Source organism: Rhinoderma darwinii, chromosome 5 (assembly GCF_050947455.1).
Source record: "Rhinoderma darwinii isolate aRhiDar2 chromosome 5, aRhiDar2.hap1, whole genome shotgun sequence".
NCBI lineage: Eukaryota > Metazoa > Chordata > Amphibia > Anura > Rhinodermatidae > Rhinoderma > Rhinoderma darwinii.
Genome location: NC_134691.1, coordinates 249,596,062 through 249,621,153, shown reverse-complemented (window position 1 = coordinate 249,621,153; position 25,092 = coordinate 249,596,062). Strand labels below are relative to the sequence as shown.

The 25,092-nt window shown below is 40.6% G+C and overlaps 1 protein-coding gene across 8 annotated transcripts in view; it reads right to left on the bottom strand.

The window, feature by feature from the left end:
- Positions 1-25,092, bottom strand: part of SUGCT (succinyl-CoA:glutarate-CoA transferase) — a 1,185,368-nt gene that overhangs the window by 972,939 nt on the left and 187,337 nt on the right. For 7 of the 8 annotated variants that reach the window (XM_075828569.1, XM_075828573.1, XM_075828572.1 and 4 more), the window contains one exon: positions 23,933-24,076. The exons of the other annotated variant lie outside the window; for it this stretch is intronic. In XM_075828569.1, coding sequence (XP_075684684.1) covers positions 23,933-24,076 — 144 coding nt within the window. The remainder of the gene's footprint in view (positions 1-23,932; positions 24,077-25,092) is intronic. 8 annotated transcript variants of the gene reach the window in all.

Below are 25,092 nucleotides of genomic sequence, written 5' to 3'. Positions count from 1 at the left end.
AGTATGGGACAATTGTCCTGCAGCGAGGCAGGGACTCCTAGCGTCGTACATAACTATGATACTAGGAGCCAGGCTCCCTGCAGTGTGTTCGGTCCGGGACTTGCGGCCGAAATACGTTCCGTCCATTACGGACGTAACATGCTCGTGCGAACCCAGCCTAATAAGTCTTGTTATAGGAAAAAAATGAACACGTTAAAAAAAGTACACATATTTGGTATCACTGCGTTTGTAACAACCCCAACTATAAAACTAAAATATTATTTTTCCCGCATGTGAACACCGCAAAAAAAATAAGTAAAAAAACAATGCTAGAATCACTATTTTTTGGTCACCACCCATCCCAAAATATACAATAAAAACTGATCAAAAAGTCGGATGTACGCCAAAATAGTACCAATGAAAACTACAACCCGTCCCGCAAAAAGCAAGCCCTAACACAGCTTTTTTTGATGGAAAAATAAAAAAAAGTTATGGCTCTCAGAATATGGTGACACAAAAAATAATTTATTCTATAAATAAGTGATTTTACAAACGCTGCGAAACATAAAAAAAAACTAAATACATATGGTATAGCCGTAATCGTACCGACCCCCAGAATAAAGTAAAATGGTCATTTATAGCCCAGGGTGAACGCCATAAAAAAAAAAGAATAAAAAACATTGTCAGAATTGATGGTTTTTGGTCACCTTGCTTGCCCAAAAATTGCATAAAAAGTGATCCAAAAAAATTGCATGTACCCCAAAATGGTACCAATGAAAACTACAGATTGTCCCACAACAAATAAGCCCTAACACAGCTCCGGTGGAGAAAAAATAAAGAAGTTCTGCCTCTCAGAATATGGCGATGCAAAATGTGTAGTGTTCCAAAAGCGGATAAGATTGGGCGCCATTTATCAGTGCGACACTGGCCACATATCTGCGGATTATTCTTTATTTACCCCATTATTATACCCTCTTATTATGCCCTGATGTACCCAGCACAGCTTACATATGCCCTCACATTATAAACTGAAATAGCAGCAAAACGCCAAACAGAACTACTACCAAGCTAAATCTGCGCTCCAAAAGCCAAATGCCGCTCCCTCCATTCTGAGCCCTACAGCGTGCCAAAACAGCAGTTTACGTCCACCAATATGGCATCGCCATACCCGGGGAAACCCGGTTAATAATTTATGAGGCACAAACTGGGCATAACATATAGTGCACTAAAATGGCATATCAGTGGAAAATTTTAATTTTCACTCTGCACCATCCGCTGCGCATTAACCCCTTCGCGCACCACAACTTAATAGCATGTCGTGGTGTGGGGGGTGATGTATGGAGCGGGCTAACGCGCTGAGACCGTGCCATACGCTGCAGTTGTCAGCTCTGTATTACAGCTGAGACCCAGGACTAACGGACAGGAACAGTGGTCGCGCTGTTACAGGAGCGCATAAAAATTACAATATACTGCAATACATGAGTATTGCAGTGTATTGTACCAGCTATCTACTGCTTGCTAGTTCAAGTCCCCTAGGGGGACTAATAAAATGTGTAAAAACAAAAGTAAATAGTTATTATTAGGGTATGTTCACACGCAGTAGCAAAATATGTCTGAAATTACGGAGCTGTTTTCGCCTGAAAACAGCTCCTGATTTTCAGATGTTTTTGTAACTACTCGCGTTTTTCGCGGCGTATTTTACGGACGTTATTGGAGCTGTTTTTCAATAGAGTCAATGAAAAACCGCTCCAAAAACGTCCCAAGAAGTGACATGCACTTCTTTGACGCGGGCGTCTTTTTAAGCGCCGTCTTTTGACAGCGACGAGTAAAACCTCGTGGGAACAGAACATCGTAATTGTATGAGTAATGGAGCCGTTTTTTCAGGCGTAATTCGAGGCGAAAAAGGCCCGAATTACGTCTGAAAATAGTGCGTGTGAACATACCCTCAGTGAAAAAAATTTAATAAATATTTAAAGTCCAAACAAAAAACATTTTCACATTTTTTTCTCTAAAGTAATGTAAAACAATTTAAAAAACTACACAAAATTGGTATCACTGTGTCTGTAAAAGTCCAAACTATTAAAATATACCATTATTTAACTTGCATGGCGAACGCCGTGAAAAATAAAGCGTTTAAGATGGCAAAATCATATTTTGGTCACCTTGGCTCAATAAGTTGTATGTACCTAAAAATGGTACCAATAAAAACTACAGCTCGTCCTGCAAAAAATAAGCCCTCACACCACTCTATTGATGGAAAAATAAAAAAAAGTTATCGCTCTTGGAAAGCGGGGAGGGAAAAAAGAAAAAGAAAAAATGGTTCAGTCCGGAAAGGGTTAATTACTTTATAATGAAAAAACATTTATCACCACGTGTGGGGTATTGCCGTACTTGGGAGAAATTGCTTTACAAATGTTGGGCTGGTTTTTCCTCCTTTATTCTTTGTGAAATTGAAAAAATGCAACATTTTAGTGGAAATAATGTCGATATTCATTTGCACGGCCTAATTATAATATATTCAGCAAAAGACCTGTTGGGTCTTTACGCTCACTATACCCCTAGATAGATTCCTTAAGCGGTGTCGTTTTCCAAATGGGGTCACTTTTGTGTGGTTTCCACAGTTTTGGCCTCTCAGGGGCTCTGCAAATGCGACATGGCACCCGAAAACCATTCCAGCTAAATTTGAGCTCCAAAAGCCAAATAGCGCTCCTTCCATTCAAAGCCCCGCTGTGTGGGTCCACACAGCAGTTTATTACCACATATGGCATATTTCCGTAATCGGGAAAAATTGTTTTGCAAATGTTGGGGTGCTTTTTCTCCTTTATTCCTTGTAAAAACGTAAAAATGTCTACGTTTTTTCAGAAAAAAAATGTCAATTTTTACCTTTGCAGACTACTTCCAATGAATTCAACAAAACAACTGTGGGGGTCAAAATGCTTACTTTACCCCTAGAAAAATTCCTTGAGGGGAGTAGTTTTTAAAATGGGGTCACTTTTTGGGGGTTTCCACTATTTTGGTCCCTCCAGTCCATTGCAAACGCGACACGGCACTAAAAACTATTCCAGCAAAATCAGAAATCCAAATGGTGCTCCTTCCCTTCTGAGCCCTGCTGTGGGTCCAAACAGCAGTTTATTTGCACATATGGGGTAGTGCTATAATTGGGAGAAATTGCTTTACATATGTTGGGGTGTTTTTTCTCCTTTATTCCTTGTAAAAAAAAAATAATAATTTGTGAGTTTCTTCAGAAACAAAAGTAGATTTTCATCTTTGCATAATTAAAATAAATGTAGCAAAAAAACAGTGGGTTCAAAATGCTAACTGTACCCCTAGATAAATGCCTTGATGGCTGTAGTTTTCAAAATGGGGTCACATTTGGGGGGTCTTTACTGTTTTGACCACACAAGACCTCTTCAAACCTGACATGGTGCCTAAAATATATTAAAAAACAAAAGGAGACCCCAAAATCCACTGGGTGATCCTTTGCTTCTGAGGTCTGTGTTTCAGCCGATTAGCCCACTAGGGCCACAAGTGGGATATTTCTAAAAACTGCAGAATCTAGGCAATAAATACGGAGTTGCATTTCTCGGTTAAAACCTTCTGTGGTACAGAAAAAAATGTATTACAAATGAATTTTGGCAAAAAAAAAAATGCAATGTTAAATACCTTTGTGTCAAAAAAGACAAAAGTATAGAAGGTATGATACCTTTATTGGCTAACCATAAAAGTTCTATATGCAAGTTTTCAGAGCACAGAGGCTCCTTCTTCAGGCAGTTTACAAATTAATGACTTCGAAAAAAGCACAACATTTAGATGATACACAAAGACAATTAGTACATGAGGTGATACATCATTAAGATAAGCCGGGGCAATAAAACGGAGGGAGGTTATAGGGGTGATGACTTAGGAGTTAAAGAGGCTCTGTCACCAGATTTTCAAACCCCTATCTCCTATTGCAGCAGATCGGCGCTGCAATGTAGATAACAGTAACGTTTTTGTTTTTTTCAAAAACGAGCATTTTTGGCCAAGTTATGACCATTTTTATATTTATGCAAATGAGCCTTTCTTATGTACAACTGGGCGTGTTTAAAGTTATGTCCAACTGGGCGTGTATTGTGTGTGTACATCTGGGCGTTTTTACTTGTTTTACTAGCTGGGCGTTGTGAATAGAAGTGTATGATGCTGATGAATCAGCATCATCCACTTCTCTTCGTTACCACCCAGCTTCTGGCAGTTCACAGACACACAGCGTGTCCTCGCTCATCCGACGCGATGAAGTTCCTGTGGGAGGACGTGAGTGACGTCACAGCGTGATCTCGCGAGGACACGCTGTGTGTCTGTGCACTGCCAGAAGCTGGGTGGTAACGAAGAGAAGTGGATGATACTGATTCGTCAGCATCATACACTTCTATTCACAACGCCCAGCTAGTAAAACAAGTAAAAATGCCCAGATGTACACACACAATACACGCCCAGTTGGACATAACTTTAAACACGACCAGTTGTACATAAGAAAGGCTCATTTGCATAAATATAAAAATGGTCATAACTTGGCCAAAAATGCTCGTTTTTAAAAAAAAACAAAAACTTTACTGTTATCTACATTGCAGCGCCGATCTGCTGCAATAGGAGATAGGGGTTTGAAAATCTGGTGACAGAGCCTCTTTAAGGCATCTGGAGTCAGTCTGATGGGGGATGTGACATGTGTCCATGTAGTGGCTCATAAATCCTGGTGTTAGATTGAGGCCTTGTGTCAATGACTGGAATTTTAGCATCATCTTGAATTCCCAAATTTTTCTCTCTCTGTTGTTTTTCAAATGACCCTTTAGTATTAGGACTTTTAAATCTGCCAAACTGTGATCAGGTCCAGAGAAGTGTTTTCACACGGGTGTATCCACCTCCTGTTTTATTGTATGTCTGTGAAGATTCATCCTGGTTTGTAGTTTTTGTATTGTTTCTCCAATGTAGATTCCTTTATTGAGGCACCTTGTACACAGGATCATGTACACTACATTGGAGGATGTACAGGAGAACGTGCCAGTGACTTTATAGTCCTGCTGCGTGTTTGGTATGTGGATGGTGTTTGATGACAAGATGTTGGTACAGGTCTTGCATTTTCTACTGTTGCAAGGAAAAGTGCCAGTTTCTGATGGTGGTGAGAGGGCACTTCTGACCAGGAGTTTCCTTAGGTTTGGTGGCTGTTTGTATGCAAGGAGAGGTAAATCCGGGAATATTTCCTTCAGTTTACTGTCTTTGTTAAATATAGGTTGGAGAGCAGCAGCAATTTTCCTCAAGATGTTCATTTGTGGGTTGTATAAGACCACTAGGGGCACCCTGCTGTTGTCTTCCTTCTTTTTGTAATCCAGAAGATTGCACCTTGGAGTTCTTTTTGCTCTGTAGTTCTGATCGTCTATAATCCTTGGATGGTATGGTATAATCCTTGGATGGTTTCTTCAAAAGAACAATCTAGCGACAGCGCCAGCCCTACAACTCATCAGGTTCGTACTCCATCACAATTATTTCTTATTTGACAAAGACTTATATCTGCAATGTATGGGAAGCGCTATGGGTAGCAAAATGTCACCACAATATGCCAACCTGTTTATGGCTAAACTAGAGGAGGAGTTTTTATCAACCTGCGCAACTAAACCTCTAGCATATTTCCGGTACATTGATGACCTGCTGATAATCTGGACAGGCTCTGAACATGAACTGCTTTCTTTCCATAAAAACTTTAACAAGTTCCATCCTACAATCAAACTCACTCTCAACTACTTTACATCTCAAATACATTTCCTGGACATGACCATATACATTAGAAACAATACCATGCAAACAACAATCTACCATAAACCTACAGGTCGTCCAGCATATCTGAGATGGAACAGCTTCCATCCGAGACACAAAAAGAAATCGATAATCTACAGACACGCTCTGCGGTACATACGGATCTGTTCAGACAGTGAAGACAGAAAACAACACCTGCTATCACTGAGGTATACATTCTTACAACAGGGATACCATCCAAGGTTTATAGACGATCAGATCTACAGAGCAACAAGAACTCCAAGGAGCAATCTTCTGGAGTACAAACCGAAGACAGGCAACAGCAGGGTGCCCCTAGTGGTCATATACAACCCACAAATTAACATCTTGAGGAAAATTGCTGCTGATCTCCAACCTATATTTAACAAAGACAGTAAACTGAAGGAAATATTCCCGGATTTACCTCTCCTTGCATACAAACAGCCACCAAACCTAAGGAACCTCCTGGTCAGAAGTGCCCTCTCACCACCATCAGAGACTGGAACTTTTCCTTGCAACAGTAGAAAATGCAAGACCTGTACCAATATCTTGTCATCAAACACCATCCGCATACCAAACACGCAGCAGGACTATAAAATCACTGGCACGTTCTCCTGTACATCCTCCAATGTAGTGTACATGATCCTGTGTACAAGGTGCCTCAATAAAGGAATCTACATTGGAGAAACAATACAAAAACTACAAACCAGGATGAATCTTCACAGACATACAATAAAACAGGAGGTGGATACACCCGTGGGAAAACACTTCTCTGGACCTGATCACAGTTTAGCAGATTTAAAAGTCCTAATACTAAAGGGTCATTTTAAAAACAACAGAGAGAGAAAAATTTGGGAATTCAAGATGATGATAAAATTCCAGTCATTGACACAAGGCCTCAATCTAACACCAGGATTTATGAGCCACTAAATGGACACACGTCGCATCCCCCATCAGACTGACTCCAGATGCCTTAACTCCTAAGTCATCACCCCTATAACCTCAGCTTTATTGCCCCGGCTTATCTTAATGATGTATCACCTCATGTACTAATTGTCTTTGTGTAACATCTAAATGTTGTGCTTTTTTCGAAGTCATTCATTTGTAAACTGCCTGAAGAAGGAGCCTCTGTGCTCTGAAAGCTTGCATATAGAACTTTTATGGTTAGCCAATAAAGGTATCATACCTTCTATACTTTTGTCTTTTTTGACACAAAGGTATTTAACATTGCATATTGTTTCTGGCTAACACGGTACTACACTATTGTTTACTGTACTTGGCAAAAAAAAATGAAATTTGTAACTGTCACCTCTACTTTGCTTTTATTCCTGTGAAACGCCTAAAGGGTTAAAACACTTTCTGAATGCTGTTTTGAATACTTTGAGGGGTGCAGCTTTCAAAATGAGCTGATTTATGGGGTCTATCTAATATATAAGGCACTAAAAGCCACTCCAGGACTGAACTGGTCCCTGATAAAATAGCCTTTTTAAATTTTCTTGAAAATATGGGGGGGTCGGAGATAGCGACTGACCTGCATGGACGTGTGTTGCTGAGATCTGTAGATCCACTGACCCCTAACTGAAGCTATTGACAGCCTGGCACTCATAGCAATGGTGAAGTACGGAGGAGGAAAGCCCAGAGATCACACTGGATCTCAAAGACCTGCTGGATCACAGAGAGATCTGGACAAATTCGTTAAAAAACAGCCGGCGGTGGCAGTGGTGAGCGGATCCAAGAAGGCGCCCGCTTCACCTGCACGTGGAGCGGAGCAGCATGCAGAAACATTGGAGGAGTAGAGTGGAGCTGAAGAGAATATGGAGACCGGAGATCTCCCTCTTTCCAGAGCTTTCTTCAAGCAGGTACTACATAAAGCACTAGAACCGATTGTAAAAGAGCTGTCTAATATAAAGGAGGAATTTAAACATATTGGTCAAAGAGTAGCTATGATTGAAACGACACAAGCGGCCATATTGGAATATAATGTTGCTACTTCCCAGAGTTTCTCTGTGTGCCAAGATCACTTTAATGCCCTGTATATTGCTTTGGAAGATCAGGAAAACAGGGGCAGAAGGAATAACATCCGCGGCATTCCGGAATCGGTTCCTGCTTATGCTATATTAGACACAGTACAGAAGATTTGTCATGCAGCAGTTGGCTCAGACTCCCCTCCTACCTTCATAATAGAAAGGGCGCTCCGTCAAAAGCCGAAACCATCTGATCCCCCTCGGGATGTCATTTGTCGCTTTCTCAACTTTAGAGACAAGGACTTGGTTTTGTCAAGAGCCAGGGGCATGCTCCTCTGGAGTTCGAGGGAGTACCGATTGCGTTGTACCAAGATTTGGCAACTATTACTTTGCAAAAAAGCAGAATAATGAAGCCACTTACAGATTGGCTTAGGCACTAAAAAAAATCGCCTATCGCTGGACATTCCCATTTGGGATCCCTTTCATTTACAACGGCCATAGGCTTTCGATTTCAAAATTTCATGACCTGCAGGAGGTCTTTAGCCATTTGGATATAGCGCCACTCTCTATTGACAATTGGGACGTTGTACGGGACTTGACCACTCTTCTTATTGTAACCCCTATTGCTCCATGGGAATCTGTGGCCTCCCAAAAACAGTAGCGGTCGAAGAAAAGAGCTGGCCGCATGGCGCCAAAACGACTGGACCGTGAAGACATTTGAAGAGATGCATGTTCGGTGGGATTTAAAGGTCTACCTTCTTAAGGCCTTATTTGCTGGACTTCGCTTTGTTCTCACCCCTAGCTGTTGGTCATAGACACGTAACTATTGCACTTGTCCCTGTGTATGTGTATCAGCTAGTTGAGATATGTATAAGACTTTCTGACTTGCACTAATCATTGCTACCTCACTCCTCACTTACTCACCTTGATATATAGTACTGTTATGCGTATGGTTGGCGCTGTTGAGAGGGGACGATAGTACTTAATCTCTATACTATGCTTTCTTTAATGAGTGAGCCTTTAGGGGTACAGTGGGGAAACAGTTTGGATACAAACCCCCCCCCCCTTCTTTCCTTCTCTTAGGGATAATATTGGCCCTTTGAAATTAGAAGGTTTTTCTACTTGTTGTGGAACATTTTGTGCTGGTTAATTATGTTAAATTTGTTGCCTGAGAAGATGCGCCCACAAGCTGTGTATAAGTCTGACACTCAGACTACTGGAAGAGGAGCAGGCGCTGCTGCTACACTAATTACATGGCTGATTTAACGGTTGCTTCTTACAATGTTAAAGGGTTTCATTCTCCGTTGAAACGCAGACAGATATTTTCACTGTTAAAAAAACAACATTGCTCAATTCTATTTTTACAGGAAACGCACTTTCAATTTAATCACTACCCTAACCTGTCTTACTCATGTTACCCCACGTGGTTCCATAATGGCTCAGATAGCGCAGCAGCGAAAGGTGTTAGTATTGGGTTTCAGAGAGGGGTGCCTTCTCCTACCTTGCACATGTACAGGACCCTGACGGCAGATATTTACACAACTCTTTACTTTTGCGAATATCTACGCTCCAAACTCTGACCAAGTTCCTTGGTTACTAGACACGCTCGCCGAATTAGAATCCTTTAAAGAGGGGGTAGTAGTCATGGGAGGTGATTTGAATGTGACATTAAACCCCCTAATTGATTAATCATCCAAACGATCCTCTACCTCTTATAGAGCCCTAGGTAAATTGAAAAGAGCCTTGCATAACTCACACTTAGTAGATGCATGGCAAAGTTTACTACCCTCAGCTGTGGATTATACCTTCTACTCAGCTGCTCATAAGTCATATCACCGTCTTGACTATATATTTATTTCTCATGAACATTTACAATATTGCTCTGCAGCTACTATAGGGGTCCAGTTGCATTCAGATCACTCCCCTGTGTTTTTGTCCTTTCACATACCTAATGGTTTGCAGAGGTCTCCGAAATGGCGCATGAATGCGATGCTTTTAGGGTCAGAGGAGCAAAAAAGCAGGAGGAGCAAAAAAGCAGCTTTCCTCACTATTGGAGGAATATTTTCAATTAAATGATACTCCGGAAGTGTCACCGCAGTTCCTCTGGGATGCTCATAAGGCGTACATCAGGGGACATCTCATTTGTTTAGGAGCAAGGGTTAAAAAAGAGACAGACAAAGGGATAGCATTGCTGACGGCTCAGATACAGAAGCTGAAGGGTCTCCATAAATAAACATTGGCAGCGCAGCAATAAACACAGTTACAGGCCCTTAGGAATGAGTTGAAGGATATTCTGAACTCTATTTCTGCAAAATACTATTAACACTCCCAAGTTCCAACAGAAGTTCTTTGCTCACGGTGACAAAGCCTCCAAATTTATGATGCAGAGACTCAAGAAAAGGTTGGCTCAGGGTTTTATCCCCCTAATTAAGTCGGCAATGGGGAGTATGGTCTCCTCATCAAAGGATATTGTAGAACAGTTTGGACTTTTCTATACGGACTTGTACAATTTAGACTCCAGCTTAGAATGCAAATACCCTTTTAGACAGACAACAGAAGACAGACACGTTCCTAGCATAGATTTACCATCCCTCACTGAAGAGCAGTCTGAATTTTTAGCTAGTCCATTTACGATATCGGAGCTGGGAGCAGCCGTAAAGAAGAAGGTTCTACATGAAGAAGGTTCTCCTGAAGTTCAATTTTCCATCAGCCTTAATCTCTGCAATTTTTGCAATGTATGACACCCCCTCAGCTTCTCTATCCGTTAATGTATTACTGTCATAACTTTTTCAGATCTCTAATGGGACGAAGCAGGGCTGCCCACTTTCACCGATGCTATTTGTATTGGTGTTGGAGACTTTGCTGCAGGCCATCCGGTGCCATCCTCTTATTAAGGGGCTTAGGGTTGAGGGTAGGGAACACAAAGTAGCAACATATGCTGACGATTTGTTGGTGTTAACAACTAATCCGGGTGTGGCTCTTCCTCAGATCCAAAATTTGTTTCGGGAGTTTGGAGGCATATTTAACTTTAAAGTGAACCCCAGTAAGTCGCAAGCTTTAATCTTCCGAGCAACATAGTCACAAAAATAGCTGCAAACTCTCCTTATGATTGGAACTCACAACAACTGATGTTCCTGGGGGTTAAGTTAGATAGGGATTTAACGCATTTGTACCATCTGAACTATACCCCAATGTTGAAAACGTTACAACACGCTATTCAGCAATTGGATGTCCCACTCCTGCCTTGGTTCAGGAGGAAAAATATAGTAATGTCGCTGATAATGCCTAAATTGACTTACCTGCTGCAAGTGCTGCTGATTGTTGTCCCGAAGTCATTTTTTCATTCCATAAGAAGGTTGATGTCCTGCTTCATTTTGCCAGGCAAGAAAGCGAGAATATCGAGATCATTACTTTCTGCGCCTAAAGATAGGGGGGGCATAGGGCTCCCTGACCCGGAAAGATACGCCAGGGCGGTAAACCTTGCTCGTATTGTGGATTGGATTAGAGCCCCGTTCCACAAGACATGGTTAGCAATAGAGGAGCAGATGGTGCCCATGACATTTAGAGCGTTACTGTTGGTCCCACCACAACAACGTGAAGACAGGCCCATTACTGATCCAATCACCAAGGCCACTTGGTTGGCTTGGCGCTGGTTTATCCGCTAAGATAGTTCTCACTTTTATCCATCTCCCTTACTGCAGATACGAGATCTGGTGGAGAGCGCACCCCCGACGCTGAGAGATAGCACCCCGAGACAGACTAGATCCTCGGTGAGACCTGTCACTGACCTGTTAGACCCCCAGGACCAGCCTATATCCTTACCTGTCTTGGCTCAGAAATTAGGTATATCACCGTTGCATCTTCCTATGGTTAAGATAAGTGAATTAGCACTGTTTAAACGAGACTCCTCGTGGTATGAAACTATTCTTACAAACCCACTATACCCAAGTAAAGTCATCTCTGTGATATATAAGAGGTTGTCGTATTCGTCTGTAGTCTCAACCCCAAGATTCGTGCAGCAGTGAGAGTCAGATATTGGAAAAACATTTACTGAACAAGAAGTCTCGAGACTTTTACGCATTCCCAATAAGGCGTCGAGATGTGTAAGAATTCAGGAGAATGGCTACAAAATTCTATCACAGTGTTATAAGACGCCAGATAAAATTGCTCGATTTGCTCCAGACACGTCCATTGTTTGTTGGAGATGTTTGGAGGAGTTTGTATCTTATTACCATATTTGGTGGACGTGTAAGAAGATACAGTCTTGGTGCAAGGAGATTTTTGAAATTTGTAATTCAGTCTGTGGTACAGCTTTTGAGCTCCATCCAAAAGTAGCTTTGCTTGCCATTTTCCCCGGGAACTTAGGGATGAAGTCGACACTTCTATTTAGACAAATGCTGATTGCGGCTCGATTACTTATACCCAGATATTGGCTTTCAGTTGATTTACCACCCCTAGATCAGTGGCTTTCTAAGATAGAACAGCTGTACAGTTTTGAGGAAATCTAACACTGGGAGCTTCATACAAGGCACAATTTTGTTTCCATATGGGATCAGTGGAAAGTGTTTTGGAATTTGCCTTCGCTATAGAGTGGGACGTCTCAGGATATGACATGTGTTCTCTCTTCCGTGTCTTTTTAGTGGGACACTGCGGTCACAGGGCTGCTTTTTTCCTAGGTAAAGTGTGATTGCAGATAATGTATACAGTTTTGGGAAAATAATACTCGGACAATGTACTTAGAGCTTCTCAGAGTTTTATCTGGTTCATATTTCACATTGTGTAGACTGTACTTTATACCTGGTACTTTCTTTACACTGATGTTGTTGACATTTTACCTTTTTGGAATGTTTGTTCAAAAAATGAATAAAAAAATTTAAATATAAGTTTTTTTGAAAATATGAGAAATCGCTGCTAAAGTTCTAAGCCTTGTAACGTCCTAGAAAAATAAAAGAATGTTCAAAAAACAATGCTAATTTTTGCAAATTTGCTCAAATCTTGGTGTTTTTTACAAATAAATATTGAATTTAGTACAATATGTCACGAGAAAACAATCTCCGAATCACTTGGATAGGTAAAAGCATTCCAAAGTTCTTACCACATAAAGCTAAAAAAGTCAAATTTGAAAAAACGGCTTCGTCCTGAAGGCCAAAACAGGCTCAGTCCTAAAGGGGTTAAACAAAAATAATAAATTTTTGCATAGTCGCATTCCAAGAGCCATAACGTTATTATTTTTCTGTTGATATTGCCATGTGAGGACTTGCTTTTTGCGGGACAAGGTGTATTTTTCATCGCTACTATTTTGGGGTGCATGGGACTTATTGAGTAACTTTTATTATATTTTTTTGATGGGGGAACAGAGAAAAAAAGAGATGTTGCCGTTGTCTTTATTTTTGGTGGTTTTTGTACAGCGTTCACTATACAGTTGAATAAATGTATTAATTTTATTCCTTGTGTCGTTACGATTGCAGAGATACCATACATGTGTACTGTAAATATTTTTTTACACTTTTGCTAAATAAAAACACGTTTTATAGAAAAAAATGGTTTTATTTATTTTTACCGTTCACTTTTTTTAAAATTTTCAAAAACTTTAACTGTTTTCATATATTTTTTGAAGTCCCACTAGGGGACTTCACCATGCGATATTCTGATCGTAGATATAATGCTTTGGTATATTTAGCGTACCAAAGCATTATTGCCGGTCAACGTCAAACTGACAGGCAATCTATTAGGCCGTGCCCTTTGTTAGGCCCCCGAATGCCGAGCTCCCTTCCTCTGTCAAAAGATTTAAATGCCGTGGTCACTATTGACTGCGGCATTTAATGGGTTAAACGGCTGAGTATGAAGGTGTCTTCAATCTCAGCTGTTGCAGTAGGAGCCCAGCTGTCAGTCACAGTCGGGCTCCCGCGGTGATCGTGCGGGCACATATTCTGTGCCCACGCGATCGCCATCATGTACATGCACGTGAGAATGTGCAAACAGGCTGCATTCCCCCACGTACATGTACGTGAAAATGCGGGAAGGGGTTAAAGCTAGAAGTGATATTACAACAATGGACAGGATTTTCCCCCAGCCGTGGCAATACCTATTATTGCAGATGAAAAGAGTGCCTGTATCTGAAAAAATGTAATCTGGTAGAAGCATCATACAGAAATGACATAACTTTCACATAAAGGGGTTGTCTGCTTTGGACAATCCCTACTTCTTAGAGGAGTCACTTGGCAATAATAATCTTTATTTATATAGCGCCAACATATTACGCAGCTCTTTACAATTTAGAGGTAACATGAAACAAACAATATCAGACATTACATAGCGACAAAGATCATTTACAATTCAAACCTGGGGAGTGAGGACCCTGCTCGCAAGAGCTTACAATCTATGAGGAAATAAGGGAGACACAAAGTGTAACAGTGTTTGTTCTGTACTATGGTCCGGCCATTTTTATACACATGCGGTGGTAACATAAAACTGCATGAGCCGGTCACCAGCCAGTATCCGTGTATGACGGACATGAAGAGAAGGAGTGTGAGGGAATCTTATTCTGATGACTAATCTAAAAGGAGGGCCATGGAAAGGAGTCAGATTAGGGAATGTTATAGGCCTGTCTAAATAGAAGTGTTTTCAGGGCACGTTTAAAACTGTGGATATTGGGAATTAATCGGATTGTCTGGGGTAGCGGATTCCAGAGGACGGGTGCAGCACGAGAGAAATCCTGGAGACGGTAGTGGGAGGTTCGGATTATGGAGGATTTTAATCTAAGGTCGTTGGCAGAACGTAGAGCCCGAGTAGGGTGGTAGACAGAGATGAGGGAGGAGATGTAAGGAGGTGCAGCACTGTGGAGAGCTTTGTGGGTGAGAGTAATAAGTTAGAATTTTATTCGGAAGGGGATGGGCAACCAGTGCAGTGACTGGCACAGATTAGAGGCGTTGGTGTAGCGGTTGGTCATAAAGATGAGCCTGGCTGCTGCATTGAGGATAGATTGGAGAGGGGAGAGTTTGGTGAGGGGAAGACCGACTAGTAATGAGTTACAGTAGTCAAGACGAGGGGGAATCAGAGCAACAATGAGAGTTTTGGCGGTTTCCTCCGTAAGAAAAGAGTGGATTCTGGAGATGTTTTTGAGGTGAAAATGACAGGAGCGTGAAAGTGATTGTATGTGAGGAGTAAAGGAAAGATCTGAGTCAAAAATAACCCCGAGACAGCGGGCGTGCTGCTTAGGAATTATAATAGTGCCACACACAGAGATGGAGACATCAGGTTTAGGGAGGTTAGTAGATGGTGGGAACACAAGGAGCTCAGTTTTAGAAAGATTCAGTTTCAGATAGAGAGAGGACATGATGTTAGAGACAGCGGACAGACAATCACTGGTGTTCTGTATTAGAGATGGGGTGATGTCACGGGAAGAGGTATATAATTGGGTGTCATCAGCGTAGAGATGGTACTGGAAGCCAAATCTGCTGATGGTTTGTCCAATAGGAGAAGTAGAGAGAAAAGAGAAGCGGACCTAGGACTGATCCCTGAGGAACCCAGATAGCAAGGGGAAGAGGAGAACAAGTAGAACCAGCAAATAACACACTGAATGAGCGGTCAGAGAGATAGGAGGAAAACCAAGAGAGGGCCGCGTCCTTGAGGCCAATAGAGTGGAGCATGTTAAGTAGGAGTTTGTGGTCTACAGTGTCAAAGGCTGCAGAGAGATCCAGAAGAATCAGGAGAGAGGATTTACCGTCCGATTTAGCCGCCAAGAGATCATTTGAGACTTTAGTAAGGGCAGTTTCTGTGGAGTGTTGAGTGCGGAAACCAGATTGTAAGGGGTCAAGAATGGAGTTAGCAGAGAGATAGCGGATAAGGCGAGAGTAGACCAAGCGCTCCAGGAGTTTGGAGATGAAGGGCAGATTAGAGACTGGTCGGTAGTTAGCAGCGCTGGATGGGTAAAGAGTTGGTTTTTTCAGTAATGAGTTTATAATGGCATGTTTAAAAGCGGAGGGAAAGATACCAGAGGAAAGAGAGAGGTTAAATATTTTAGTCAGGTGACTAGTGACAGCTGGGGAGAGGGACTGGAGGAGGTGTGAGGGGACAGGATCACTAGGGCAGGTAGTAGGACGAGAAGAAGAGAAGAGCCTAGAGACTTCTTCTTCAGTTATTGGGTCAAATGCTGAGAGTGAAGAAGAGGGAGTGCGGGAGGGAAGGGGATCGATGTTACTAGGGGACTGGGAGATAATATCATGCCGGATGTTGTCAATTTTAACTTTAAAATAATTGGCCAGGTCTTCAGCACAGAGATCTGTGATCGGCAATAAGCTGATCACAAAGTAGTCTCCCTCTGCTAGGACCTCAAGCAAATGTTCAATTTACATGCAGCACCACCACAGGGGAAATTAGTCATTACACAATTCTAATTCAAATCAATGGGCTGCCTCTGTAATGTAGGACAATGCAGGTCTTCCAGAGCGAGAAACGCTCTTTGTATTCGCTCTCCTCTCTGTGCAAGAGATAAGGATCCTGAACAGAAGACACTCTTTATTAACTCAGAATTCTCTAATAGGGTATATGAAAATGGGTTTTTCTAAACTGGAAAACCCTTTTAAAGAGGCTCTATCACCACATTATAAGTGTACTATCTTGTACATAATGTGATCGGCGCTGTAATGTAGATTACAGCAGTGTTTCTTATTTAGAAAAACCATCTATTTTCACCAAGTTATGATCGATTTTAGCTTTATGCTAATGACTTTCTTAATAGACAACTGGGCGTATTTTTACTTTTGGCCAAGTGGGCGTTGTGGAGAGAAGTGTATGTCGCTGACCAATCAGCGTCATACACTTCTCCCCATTCATTTACTCTGCACATAGTGATCATGCGTTATTCACTGTGTGCTGTCACATACACACACATTAAAGTTACTGAAGTGTCTTGACAGTAAATAGACATTGCGTCCAACCTGGACGGGATGTCTATTCCCAATCCCGACACTTCGGTAACGTTTGTGTGTGATTTGCAGCACAGCAAGCGTAATCTTGCGAGATCTCGCTGTAAATGACAGCACAGCGTGATCTCTATGTGCTGTGTGAGTAAGTCAGACACAAACATTACCGAAGTGTCGGGATTGTGAATAGACATCCCGTCCTTGTTGGACGCGATGTCTATTTACTGTCACTTCAGTAAAAAAAATTGTGTTTGTATGTGATGCACATAGTGAACAACACAGGATCACTATGTGCAGAGTAAATGAATGGGGAGAAATGTATGATGCTGATTGGTCAGCGTCATACACTCCTCTTTACAATGCCCACTTGGTCAAAAGTAAAAACACGCCCAGTTGGGCATTAAGAAAGTAATTAGCATAAAGCTAAAATAGGTCATAACTTGGTGAAAATAGATAGTTTTTCTAAATAAAAACCACTGCTGTAATCTACATTACAGCGCCGATCTCATTATGTACAAGATAGGGCACTTATAATGTGGTGACAGAGCCTCTTTAAACCAGCAAAATATATGTTTCCCTATACCTTGGATACAATACCTTTAGCCTATCACTAAAATAGATTACATGAGATTACAAAGAATCAAACAAATGCCATGTAAAAGGTGGCCGACACTCAGGATTTTTATTTTCATAGCATGTGTTTTACATATTAAACAAAACTGTCTTTATATTGCCAAATTATTTCTGTACGCTCTTCAAGCTATATTGCTTTTATTCCACCACTATTGGTTGGTTAGTAACATTTATTTACCAACAAGTCCATGCTATGACTTATTTTATCTTAATAATAATAATGTCTCATCCTCGCCATAATGACAGTAGAATATACTGTAAATGTAACATTCTACCAGTACCTTTATAGCCAAATAGTAATCAGTTAAAAGTAAGCAAAAGGCTGATTTTACAAGGGAATTTCCAAAAACAGGAGTGTGGGTGTATAGTCACATATGAGAGAGAAAGAACAATAGGTGCTTTAATGGAAATGTCTACAGTTAAGTGAACCATTATATTGAATTACATTTTTGTTACTTCCTTCACTTTGGTGCCCACTTCATAACGGCTAAATACAACAGTAATAACAACAACAACAACAACAACAACAACAACAGTATTAACCCCTTCCCGCATTTGGGCGTAACTGTACGTCCGAAAACCAAGTGATTTCCCGCAGACGGGCGTACAGTTACGCCCTGGAGATAAAGCGAGCACAGGAGCTGTGCGCGCTTTATCTTCAGCGGCTGTCAGCTGTTATACACAGCTGACATGCCGCTGCAATGGCTGCGATGGCTGATACCGCCGATCGCAGCCATTTAACCCCTTCAATGCGGCTGTCAATGACGTCCGCCGCATTGAAGTGGTTTACAGAGGGAGGGAGCTCCCTCTGTAACCCCCGGGCCCCCCGCGATGGATCGCGGGTGGCGATTGTTGCTATGGCAACCAGGAAGCCGTTACTAGGCTTCCTGGTTGCCCAGGTACGGTAGCCTATTAGGCAGGACCTAATACGCGAACTGTCAAATGAAAAATGACAGTTACGATGCACTGCATTACATAAGTAGTGCAGTGCATCGTACAGGGGATCAGAAGACCAGATCTTCAAGTCCCCAGGTCAGTGTAAAAGAAAAAGTAAAAAATGTAAAAAAAAATGTGAAAGAAAAATAAATAAATAAAAGTTAATAAATAATAAATAAATAATAAAAACAACAATCGCCCTGTTTCCCTGATCAACTCCTTTATTATTAGAAAAACATGAAAATATGAAAAAAAACTATACATAATAGATATTGCCGCGTTCGGAACGGCCTGATCTATAAAAATATAACATTATTTTTACCGCAGGGTGAACACCGTAAATTTTTTTAATAAAAAACAATGACAGCATTTTATTTTTTGGTCGTCTTGTCTCAAAATTTTTTTAATAAAAAGTGATCAAAAAGTTGCAAGTAACGCAAAATGGTACCAATAGAAACTACAGTACGTCACGCATAAAACAAGCCGTCCCGCAGCGATATTAACTAATAAATAAAAAAGTTATGGCTGTCAGAAAATGGCGACACTAAAACATGATTTTTTTAGAAAAGAGTATTTTTATTGTGGGAACGTAGAGAAACGTAAAAAAACAATATAAATTTGGTGTCGCTGTAATCGTATCGCCCCGCAGAATAAAGTTAACATGTTGTTTATACTGCACGGTGAACACTGTAAAAAAGAAACGTGCTGGAATGGCTGTTTTTTGGTTTCCTCAGCTCCCAAAAAATGGAATAAAAAAAATCGCATGTACCCCAAAATGGAACCAATAAAAATTACATCTCGTTCCACAAAAAACGCGCCCTCAGACAGCTCCGTCAACGGAAAAATAACACGTTATGACTCTCAAAACGCAATGATGCAAAATGATGCTAAATGACGGCCCAGACTCCTTTTTAGGTCCAGTAGAATATCACTAAATACCCCACATTGTCATTTGCTGGACCCCACAGGCGGACCCTGTAGATGCAGCGGAGATGAGGAAACTTTAGGACCTTGTGCGGTTTATAGGGCTAGTGAAGAAGTCAAATATAAGGCAATACTGGAGCGCAGATATTTTGTATAATACCCAATAAACCCGACCTGTGTATAAAGGATTGGTTCAAAGCGACCACAGCAATCCATGGATTATTCATTCACCCCATTATTACATCATCCTGTTATGACCTGTTGCACTCCGCCAAGCTTACATATACCCTGATGTACTCCGCCAAGCTTACATATACCCTGATGTACTCCGCCAAGCTTACATATACCCTGATGTACTCCGCCTAGCTTACATATACCCTGATGTACTCCGCCTAGCTTACATATGCCTTGATGCCCTCCGCCAAGATTACATATACCCTGATGTACTGCGCCCAGTTTACATATACCCTGATGTACTCCGCCCAGCTTACATATGCCTTGATGCACTCCGCCCAGCTTACATATACCCTGATGTACTACGCACAGCTTACATATACCCTGATGTACTCCTCACAGCTTACATATACCCTGATGTACTCCTCACATATTACATATACCCTGATGTACTCCTCACATATTACATATATCCTGATGTACTCCTCACATATTACATATACCCTGATGTACTCCTCACATATTACATATACCCTGATGTACTCCTCACATATTACATATACCCTGATGTACTCCGCACATATTACATATAGCCTGATGTACTCCTCACATATTACATATACCCTGATGTACTCCTCACATATTACATATACCCTGATGTACGCCGCACAGCTTACATATACCCTGATGTACTCCTCACATATTACATATACGCTGATGTACTCCGCACATATTACATATACCCTGATGTACTCCTCACATATTACATATACCCTGATGTACTCCTCACATATTACATATACCCTGATGTACTCCTCACATATTACATATACCCTGATGTACTCCGCACAGCTTACATATACCCTGATGTACGCCGCACAGCTTACATATACCCTGATGTACTCCGCCCAGCTTACATATACCCTGATGTACTCCTCACAGCTTACATATACCCTGATGTACTACGCACAGCTTACATATACCCTGATGTACTCCTCACATATTACATATATCCTAATGTACTACGCACAGCTTACATATATCCTGATGTACCCGCACATATTACATATACCCTGATGTACTCCGCACAGCTTACATATACCCTGATGTACCCGCACAGATTACATATACCCTGATGTACTCCTCACATATTACATATACCCTGATGTACCCGCCCATATTACATATACCCTGATGTACTCCTCACAGATTACATATACCCTGATGTACCCGCACATATTACATATATCCTGATTTACTCCTCACAGCTTACATATGCCCTGATACCACATATGGGGTATTCTGGAGAACCCGCTTAACAATTTATGGGATGTGTGTCTACGGTGGTACAAGCTGGGCACAACTCATTGGCCACTGAAATGGCATATCTGTGGAAAACAGCAATTTTCAATCTGCAACATCTATTGTTTACTCATTTTTGCAAAACACTTTTGCGGTCAAAATGCTCACTACACCCCTAGATCAATTCTTTGAGGGATCTAGTTTCCAAAATGGGGTAATTTTTCGGGGGGGTACAACTGTACTGGTACTATAGCTCAATGCAACATGGTGTCAAAAAACGAATCTTATAAAATCTCCACTCCAAATACTAAATGGCGCTCCTTCCCTTTAGAGCCTTGCTGTGTGTCAAAATAGCAGTTTATGACCACGTGTGGGGTATTTCCGTACTCCGGAGAAGTTGCTTTACAAATGTTACGGTGCTTTTTCTCCTTTATTTGTTGAGAAAATGAAAAATTTTTAACTAATGCTGCGTCTTATTGGAAAATAATGTAATTTTTCATTTTCACTGCCCATTTCTAATAAAATATATGAGACACATGTGGGGTCAAAATGCTCACTACACCCCTAGATGAATTCCTCGTTGGGTGTAGTTTGCCAAATGGAGTCACTTTTGGGTAGTTTCTCCTTTATTTGTTGAGAAAATGAAAAATTTTTAACTAATGCTGCGTCTTATTGGAAAATAATGTAATTTTTCATTTTCACTGCCCATTTCTAATAAAATATATGAGACACATGTGGGGTCAAAATGCTCACTACACCCCTAGATGAATTCCTCGTTGGGTGTAGTTTGCCAAATGGAGTCACTTTTGGGTAGTTTCCACTGTACTGCTACCTAAGGGGCTTTGCAAAAGCGACATGGTGCAGAAAAACCAATCCAGCAAAATCTGCTCTCCAAAAGCCAAATGGCGCGCCTTCCCTTCTGAGCCCTGATGTGTATTCATACAGTACTTTATTACCACATATGGGGTATTTACGTACTCTGGAGAAGTTGCTTTACAAATGTTACGGTGATTTTTCTCCTTTATTTGATGAGAAAATGAAACATTTTTACCTAAACCTACGTCTTAGTGGAAAAAAATGAAATTTTTCATGTTTACTGCCCAATTCTAATGAAATCTATGAAACACCTGGGGGGGTCAAAATACTCACTACACCCCTAGTTGAATTCCTCTAGGGGTGTAGTTTCCCAAATGGAGTCACTTTTGGGGGGTTTCCACTGTACTGGTACCTTTAGGAGCTTTACAAATGCGACATGGTGCCGAGAAATCAAACCAGCAAAATCTGTACTTCAAAAGCTAAATGGCATGCCTTCCCTTCTGAGTCCTGCCGCTCCCCCAAACAGCCGTTTATGACCACATGTTGGGTATTTCTGTACTCTGGAGAAGTTGCTTTACAAATGTTGGTGTGCTTTTCATCATTTATTTGTTGAAAAAAATAAAAATTTTGAGGTAAAGCTACATCTTATTGGAAAATAATGTAATTTTTCACTTTCACTGCCCAATTCTAATGAAATCTATGAAACACCTGTGGGGTCAAAATGCTCACTACACCCCTAGATGAATTCCTCAAGGGGTGTCGTTTCCTAAATGGAGTCACTTTTGGGGGGTTTCCACTGTTCTGGTACCTTAGGAGCTTTACAAATGCGACATGGTGCAGAGAAATGAATCCAGCAAAATCAGCGCTCCATAAGCTAAATGGCGTGCCTTCCTTTCCGAGTCCTGCCGCTTGCCCAAACAGCAGTTTATGACCACATGTTGGGTATTTCCGTACTCTGGAGAAGTTGCTTTACAAATGTTGGTGTGCTTTTCATCATTTATTTGTTGAAAAAAATAAAAATTTTGAGGTAAAGCTACATCTTATTGGAAAATAATGTAATTTTTCACTTTCACTGCCCAATTCTAATGAAATCTATGAAACACCTGTGGGGTCAAAATGCTCACTACACCCCTAGATGAATTCCTCAAGGGGTGTCGTTTCCTAAATGGAGTCACTTTTGGGGGGTTTCCACTGTTCTGGTACCTTAGGAGCTTTACAAATGCGACATGGTACAGAGAAATGAATCCAGCAAAATCAGCGCTCCAAAAGCTAAATGGCGTGCCTTCCTTTCCGAGTCCTGCCGCTTGCCCAAACAGCAGTTTATAACCACATGTCGGGTATTACCGTACTCTGGAGAAGTTGCTTTACAAATGTTGGGGTGCTTTTCCTCATTTATTTTTTGAAAAAAATAATAATTTTGAGGTAAAGCTACATCTTATTGGAAAATAATGTAATTTTTCATTTTCACTGCCCAATTCTAATGAAATCTATGAAACACCTGTGGGGTCAAAATGCTCACTACACCCCTAGATGAATTCCTCAAAGGGTATAGTTTCCCAAATGGAGTCACTTTTGGGGGGTTTCCTTTGTTTCGGCACCACAAGACCTCTTCTAACCTGACATGGTGCCTGAAATATAATTTAAGAAAAGGAAGGCCCAAAAATCCTCTAGGTGCTCCTTTGCTTCTGAGGCCGGTGTTTCAGTCCAGTAGCGCACTAGGGCCACATGTGGGATATTTCTAAAAACTTCAGAATCAGGGCAATAAATATTCAGTTGTGTTTCTCTGGTAAAAACCTTCAGTATTACAGGAAAAATGTATTAAAATGGAATTTCTGCAAAAAAAAATGAAATTTGCAAATTTCCCTTCCACTTTGCTTCAATTCCTGTGAAACGCATAAAGGGTTAAGAAACTTTCTAAATGCTGTTTTGAGTACTTTAAGGGGTGCAGTTTTTAAAATGGGGTGATTTGTGGGGGTTCCTAATATATAAGGCCCTCAAAGCCACTTCAGAACTGAACTGGTCCCTAAAAGAATAGGCTTTTGAAATTTTCTTGAAAATGTGAGAAATTGCTGCTAAACTTCTAAGCCTTGTAACGTCCTAAAAAAATAAAAGGATGTTCAAAAAACGATGTCAATCTAAAGTAGACATATGGGAAATGTTAGCTAGTAACTATTTTGTGTGCTATAACTATCTGTCTTACAAGCAGATACATTTGAATTTAGAAAATGCTAATTTTTTGCACATTTTCTCAAAATTTTGGTGTTTTTCACACAAAAATATTGAATATATCGACCACATTTTTTCACTAACTTAAAGTACAATATGTCACGAGAAAACAATCTCAGAATCACTTGGAAAGGTAAAAGCATTCCAGAGTTATTACCACATAAAGTGACACGTCAGATTTAAAAAATTAGGCTGTGTCATAAGGTCCAAAAGTGGCTGCGTCCTTAAGGGGTTAAAGAAAAGTTTTATTACCTGTGAGGAAAGTAGGTTGCAGTCAATGTGCATTCCTTTCCCAGTTTTAGACCTTTGCAGTAAACCAGCCATAATGGCTCCATGAGCATAAAGTCCTGTTGCAAGATCAGTCATAGCTACACCGGGACGTACAGGATCTCCATCCTGAAATTCAACATTATTTTTATTATCAGATTCATCACAGAGTGAACCGTAATAAAACAGATTTAAAGGAAAAGGTTTCCATAATAAAAGTCTGTGTGTATTAGCAGGTTATATTACATTATAGCAGATCTCCACTACATTTGTGTTCCTATAAGCAACAATTACGTAACCTGAACTTATATGAATGCATCATCTATATATTTCCTTTACTATTAAAGCCAGATACTGAGCCATATTCTTTATTTCTAATCTGTTTTTAACCCTTTCATTGATGCCCCTGTGTCCAGGTCAAATTTTCCATTTCTGATATGCACTTCTTTAACCCCTTCCCGTTGTAAACAACTTTCAGATTTTCATTTTCGTTTTGACCTCCCCACATTCCAGAAGCCATAACGTCTTTATTTTTCCGTCGATATAGTACTATGAGGGCTTGATTTTTGCGGGACGAGTTGTAGTTTTTCGTAGCACCATTTATTTTGCCGTATACTAGGAAACGGGAAAAAAATTATTTGTGGGGTAGAAAATGAAAAAAACAGCGATTCCTCCATGGTTTTTTGCGCTGCGTTTTTACGGAATTCACTGTGCAATTAAAATAACATATTAACTTTATCCTGTGGGTCAATACGATTATGGCGATACCAAATATATATAGTTTTTTCCAAATTTTACTAATTTTACATGTAAAAACCTAAGTGTAAAAAAGAAAATTAATTTTGCGTCGCCAAATTCCAAGCCAGAAGTTTTTTATTTTTACGTCGATTAAGTGGTATGAGGGCTTATTTTTTGCGGGATAAGCTGTAGTTTTTAATAATACCATTTTGGTGTACAGTCGACGGTCTGATCACTTTTTATTTCATTTTTTGTGGGAGATTAGGTGACCAAAAAATAGACATTCTGGCATTTACAATTTAATTTCTTTTACGGCGTTCACCGTGAAGGTTAAATAATGATATGTTGTAATAGTTCAGACTTTTACGGACGCGGCGATACCAATTATGTTTATTTATTTATTTTTT